The following is a 6,671-nucleotide window of genomic DNA, read 5'->3' on the forward strand; positions in this document are numbered from 1 at the left end:
AGAAAAAATATAAAAATTAATTTTATATATGTTAAAAATTAAAATTAATTTTAGTCTATAAACTAGTTTAAACTGATTTTTTTAATTAAAATAAATTAATTTTTTTAATTAAAACTAATTTTATTTTTATAAACTGATTTAAATTGATGTACTATATTATAAACTAATTTAAAAACTAATTTTTTATGTGACAAAATAATTTGGTTTAATTTTTAAATTATTTAAAATAGTTTAGTGCAGTTTCAATTCAGTTTATGAAAAAACTGAACCATAAACTGAACTATGAACACCTTTAGTTTAGTTAGTAGGCTGCTAATTGCATCTTCAAAAGAGCCCCCAAAAAATAGATCGTTTTGTACCAACAAAAACAAATGCCATAACGGACCATCATTCATAAAGAAACGGGAACATAAAAATATGCACATAAAAGGCTGCGGCGAGAAATATGAGGTGTAAATCTGTGAAATCGTCTTCATATAAGGTGTTTTGATAATTTAGAACAGAGCACAATAGTTTCAAAAGATACGGAGTTGCAGAATAAACTTCGTACTAATCCCTTCCAATTTTTAAGGGGGCTCCGCACAAAAAAATGCTGGCCATATGAACCAATGCCTTTTTACCATGACATGACACAATAATCCAGATGAAGTCCACCATAAATGATAGCACTGGTATTCATTAGTAAATTGAAACTAACCAAATAAACCTAACTTAGCTGTAAAGATCATCTTCATCAGCTCCCCCAGCAGATGCAAATGGATCCGATGCCGCTGCGGTACCACCAGAGGTGGTATCTGCGAACCTAAACTCGGTTCCAAAACCTCTTGACTGCTGCAATGTTTGGGCAAATGCCTGGTACTTGCGAATGTCGGCATCGCTAACACTCCTTCGTGCATACTTCATAGACTCCTCAAAATGAGCTGCCTTGATTTCTGCCACTTCGTCTTCAACATCCTCTTCCATTGCCTCTGGGTTGTCCCTTCTCCTCCTTTCTCTCTCAATGTCCTGTCAGACAGAATTCAAAATAGAATAAAGAAAATTGTTACAACAAATCCATTTCTAAGAAAAACTACAATTCTAAAAGACTTGGTAAATAATAGATTATAGAGAAGTGTCCAGAATTGTACCTTCTCAATATTTTCTCTTATGGCATACTTGCATGCACGCTGGCAAATCTCAGTGATATCAGCACCACTAAAACCTTGAGTGTACTTCGCAAGAACTCTAAGGTCAACATCTTTTGAGATGGGGGATTTTCTCAAGCAAGCTTTAAATATCTGATGACGTGAATCCTCATCTGGGAGAGGGATATAAATCAACTGATCTAGACGGCCAGGACGTAGAAGAGCAGGGTCTATGATGTCTGGTCGATTGGTGGCACCAATTATGAAGACAGTTTTCTTTGCTGACATCCCATCCATTTCAGTAAGAAGTTGATTCAAAACCCTATCAGCAGCACCACCGGCATCCCCAACACTGCTACCTCTCTGCATAATAAAGCAAAGAGAAAGATTGGGAACGTAAGCACAAAAGATTATAATCTGTCTTAACTCTAAAAAGCAACAGAATTTCTCTATTCCAATATATTGAATAGAGACCACAATGTTTTAGAAATCAAAACCTAGTTACCTCAATCCATACTAACCTGAGTTGCAATAGAGTCAAGTTCATCGAAGAATAGGACACATGGAGCAGAACCACGAGCCTTGTCAAAAATTTCCCTCACATTAGCCTCACTTTCTCCAAACCACATTGTGAGTAGCTCTGGACCCTTGACACTGATGAAGTTTGCCTGACATTCGTTGGCAATCGCCTTTGCTAAAAGCGTTTTACCACAACCAGGAGGACCATAGAAAAGGACACCCTTTGAAGGTGACATTCCAAACTTCTCAAACTTTTCAGGGTGTTCCACTGGATATTGAACAGTCTGCAATATATAAATATAAAAAATAAAAAATCCAGAGGCATACAAGAAGGAAGCAAAGGCAGCAATGCGATTAAATGGAATTGCCACAGTTACCTCTTGGAGTTCTCTCTTAACATTTTCGAGACCACCAATATCTTCCCAGCTGACATTGGGCACTTCAACAACCTGATTCATCAGCAGAGTTTAAGTTATAAATACATCAGGCAACCATAGGTGAGACCAATAAACGGTAGCCAATAAGGGAAGCTTAGCATTGAAAAAAGGAACATTTTAAACTTCCAATTAAATACTTACTGTTTCACGGAGAGCAGAAGGATTGCTTGAGCCAAGAGCAGTTGAGAAGTGCTCATTTGTTACTGCCATTGAGTTCAATATCTCAGCATCAATTGATTCATCTTCCAAGTCAATCACATCCATTTTCTCTCTGATGCATTGAAGTGCAGCTTCAGTACACAAAGCAGCAAGATCAGCACCAACATATCCATGGGTGTCCTTAGCAATCTTCTCCAAATCAACCTGTGCAAATAACCAGACAGCATATTTCTTTCAGAATTCAGCGCATTTAAATCAATCAGAAGTTAGATGAGGAAAGAATTTTGACATTACATCTTCGGAAAGCTTCATATTCTTTGTGTGAATACGAAGAACTTCAAGACGCCCAACTTCATCTGGAACACCAATATCTATCTCCCTGTCAAATCTTCCAAACCTCCTAAGAGCAGGGTCAATGCTATTCGGGCGATTTGTAGCTCCAATAACAATTACATGTGCACGAGATTTAAGGCCATCCATGAGGGTCAAGAGTTGGGAAACAATCCTCCTCTCAACTTCTCCATGAGTCTTCTCCCTCTTTGGAGCTATTGAATCTATCTCATCAATGAATATGATTGAAGGTGCATTCTTCTCTGCTTCCTCAAATGCCTTTCTTAGATTGCTTTCACTCTCACCAGCCAGTTTTGACATGATCTCAGGGCCATTGATGCAGAAAAAGAAAGCACCAGTCTCATTCGCAACTGCTCGGGCAATTAAAGTCTTGCCAGACCCAGGAGGTCCATACAGCAGAATTCCTTTTGGTGGCTTAACACCAATAGACTTGAACAATTGTGGGTGCCTCAGTGGCAGCTCCACTAGTTCCCGAATCTGTGCCATCTGCTTTCTTACACCACCAACATCGTCATAACCAACCTCGTCTAATCTGTTCTCATCTTCCCTTTTAACGGGTTCCCCTTCACAGAAGATCTCTGTGTCTGGAGCAACAACACAGTACTCAGATGGGTCAGTTTCAATAACCTTGAACTCAACACTTCTCATCCCTCCTCTCACGAGAAAGAGGTCACCCTTCCTCACTGGACGATATGCCTCCAGGAAATAAGCTGCAACAGGAAAAAAGGGATTTTAGTAGCCAACCTAAATTAGAAGGCAATAAAAGAGGGTGCGCTCAAGAATATAACAACACAGTTCAAACCAAACACAAAAAGTAGTAACACACGTTTTAAATATGCATCAAAGAGATTCCCTGTTACTCCTTCAACAGTGTCGTCAACGGGAAGAATGTGGACTCTCTTTCCATACTTGACATCAGCACATTGATGCACAGAGACGACATCTCCAAGCCTAACCCTAAGGTTGTTTCTCACAACCTTGTTCATCCTTATTTTTGGTTCCTCACATGTGTCATCAGCGAGTGCAATACAGATTGTGTCTTTCCTTTTCTTTCCCTAAAAATAAAGAAGAAAAGGAACACAATGATTAAATAGGGAACAAGTTAACCTTTGACAGCCAAGGAACAAAACAACTCATATGGTAATACATAAAACACAGAATGTATCCCCTCTTTTATGGCAACTGCTACCTGAGCAAACTAGAACTAAATGTTTATGCAGAGAGTTAAAACATTTAGCACAGAATATTCTGTATTACAATCAATTAACCATAATCATTACTGTTCTCTTTTCACCCTACATCCTTCTCAGGAAACAAATACCACCACATATATCGTGCAAACAAAAATTGAATGTGAAAAGAAAACGAGTCAGTCATGCATACAAGCTTTCTACTTTGTCAAATGCCAAAACCCTAAAAACACTACAACGTCAACCGAAGCAGAAGGGACCTTAATATTACACACAAATAACGAACTCAGCTGCTCTTATGAACACCCCCCACACCCCCAAAAAATACCTAACCCCTAAAAACCCTCGATAAACACATTTGGTCCTTAATCACAACAGAGAAAATAAAACCTAATTTTCCTGCAATCAGAAACAAAATTACGCAAGAGAATAAGAAAACAATTAAAGAATTAAATAATAAATCGCAATTGAAGAGGAAAAAGAAAAAAAAATCATCTCGAATACCTTGATCAAGATGGTGTCACCACGAAAGAGCTGGAGCTTCTCCATGGTGTCCGGGTGAAGCGCGACAACGGAGTTGTCATCGTTGACGGCCTCGTCAACAACAAGCCGATTCGGCGCCTTCTTCCGCTCAAGAATCGCAGTGCTGAAATCCCTCTTCGTTCCCTTCCTGCGAAAAGAGAAAAACAAAAAGTTCAATCAGCCACCGGCGTAGAGATCGAGATCGAAAAGAAAAGCAATCATATGAATTAAGTGAGATCTGAAAGGAAAACACATACGGATCAGATGATTCAGGTTGGTTCGCCATGGATGAAGAAGAAGAGCGAGGGTTTGTTGGTTTCTCCCTCTGCAGAAGAAAAATGAATCTACAGAGACGTATGGATCTGAGTAGTGCGGTGGATGTGAGAGAGAATAGGGTGTTTGGTTTGGTGTGCTGATATTTATAAGAGCATGGGTTAGATTAGCTACGTTTCTTGTTATCAAAGAAATGAAATTCTCTCTTTTCTTTTCTTTTCTTTTCTTTTGTTTTTTTCACTACTACACTTTTCGAATCCAAATTACTTCAACGATATATGCAAGAAAAATTCCGACTTAAAAGATATGATATCACGATATGATCTCATCCCATGATAAGATAAGCTTCCCCATTCGAACTTTTATCATGGGAAAACTAATAGTACTATAGTAGTAACAACTTTCTCTTTACTTGAAATGAAAAAGTTATTTTTCATTTGATATGATTTTTTATTAGAAAAATATTGGGAGACAAGAGTGTAATGAACAATATAATTATACATATGGTAATTTCTCTTCTCCACTTGTGATTTATCTAAAAGTGTAGTGTATTTTAATTTTATTGGACTAATTTTAAAGTTTATTATTCACATTATTTACGAAAATCATTGTTTACTTAATAAAACAGTTTTTTATTTAAAATTAAAATTTTAATTGAAAATAAAAATCTTTTAAAATTTTTTTCAAAGATAATGTGATTTTATTGCACTAGAAATGAAGTTCACGGTCCATATTTGGACAAAAAACAAAGAATAGTATTAAAAATATTCCACCAGCAAAAACAAATTAAATTACAAGAAGAATTTCATTGAAGACCTGGTGAGCTTCTTCCACAATCGAAGACCTGGTGAGCTTCTTCTACAATCAGGAGGGGGACTTCCGTTTTCCTTCAAAAATAAATGCATTTCTAGCCTTTTAATTAAACCAAATTGTAATAGCTACCAGGTTCCTCTTCTTCTTTCCATTACTATCATTGAATTATTCAAGCAATTTCAACCACCACTACCATGGGAGCTCTATGAGAGATAGAAAAGGAAGGCTGCTTGCATGTCAAGCTTCAACCGCATCAGGGCACGTCCAAAGACAATGGAAGACCGATTCTTTTTTATTGTAGAATCTTGGACAAATCAGTACCACTGATTGAATTTTTTGTCCCAATTTTCGGTTCATAGGTAAACCTTCGTGCATTACTTTTCACATAAAATTTTTAATCTTCGGTTGACAATTGAGGTTCCAAATGGCTATCCATAATTATTTCTTTCTGCAGTGTTTTGGAAAAAAATCTAGTGAAAAGTGAAAGAATTGAAAGGCCACGCCATAACTAGAAGCTACTATATATGTCCCAGACTTCTTTTTCATCCACGCAGATAATTCTATCCTCCTCCTAGTAAATTGTTGAATTTAGAATAGCATTTGCAATTGCTAGATTAAATTCTTGTCGAATTAGTTATCGGTTCCATGTGTTGTCAGGTAGCATCAAATCTAAGACCCATTTTAGTCTTCGACCCTATGTGGTATTAGGATTAGGAGTAATTTCTTGAAATTCTCTTAACCATACGTCTTTCCGAATCCTAATTGTACTATCTCGGCCTATTTGCCATAGGATTCCTTTTCCTAGCACTTTGCGACCCTCCAAAACACTTCGCCAACCCCAAGATGGGATGTTTCTTGCCTCCGCCTTTAAAAATCTTGAAAATTTGAAATATTTACTCTTGTAAACCTTATAAATCAGAGAGTGTGGTTTAGTTATCAGTCTCCACCCTTGTTTTGCTAGCATTGCAAGGTTAAAAGGCTTTAAGATCTTTGCAGTTAAGACCCTCTTGAAATTTAGGTCTACAAGAAATTCTCCATCCTATCCATTACATTCTTCTCTCTGAGTCTCGTTGTCCCCACCAAAATTGAAGCGTGACCTTTTGAATTTCATCAACCAGCGTCTCTGGTAGTTTAAAACAACTCAGAATATAGATTGGAACTGCAGTTGCAACTGCATTTTATAGTACTTCTTGGTCGCTTAAGGATAGCAAAGCCCTCTTCTAGTGTTGCAGTTTTGTGACATTTTATCCTTGATATATGAAAATGTATCTTTCTTAGATCTT

General features: G+C 37.2%; 1 protein-coding gene across 1 annotated transcript; it reads right to left on the minus strand.

The window, feature by feature from the left end:
* Positions 1–446: 446 nt before the first annotated feature.
* LOC112696549 (cell division cycle protein 48 homolog) lies at positions 447–4,925 on the minus strand. The gene is made up of 9 exons (XM_025749353.2): positions 4,560–4,925; positions 4,285–4,450; positions 3,417–3,645; positions 2,534–3,300; positions 2,222–2,443; positions 2,021–2,092; positions 1,646–1,927; positions 1,128–1,487; positions 447–1,005 (listed from the first exon to the last, which is right to left on the minus strand). The coding sequence occupies exons 1-9, from the start codon at positions 4,586–4,588 to the stop codon at positions 712–714; spliced, it is 2,421 nt and encodes an 806-aa protein (XP_025605138.1). The 5' UTR covers positions 4,589–4,925; the 3' UTR covers positions 447–711.
* Between the last annotated feature and the right edge of the window lie 1,746 nt (positions 4,926–6,671).

Source organism: Arachis hypogaea, chromosome 6 (genome assembly GCF_003086295.3).
Source record: "Arachis hypogaea cultivar Tifrunner chromosome 6, arahy.Tifrunner.gnm2.J5K5, whole genome shotgun sequence".
In the NCBI taxonomy this organism is placed as follows: domain Eukaryota; kingdom Viridiplantae; phylum Streptophyta; class Magnoliopsida; order Fabales; family Fabaceae; genus Arachis; species Arachis hypogaea.

Coding starts and splice junctions, on each gene's coding strand:
- LOC112696549 (XM_025749353.2), bottom strand. CDS start 4,588: ATGGCGAACCAACCTGAATCATCTGATCC. Junction 4,451..4,559: donor CAACCTGAATCATCTGATCC/GTATGTGTTTTC, acceptor CTCTTTTCGCAG/GAAGGGAACGAAGAGGGATT. Junction 3,301..3,416: donor CTTTGATGCATATTTAAAAC/GTGTGTTACTAC, acceptor TTCCTGTTGCAG/CTTATTTCCTGGAGGCATAT.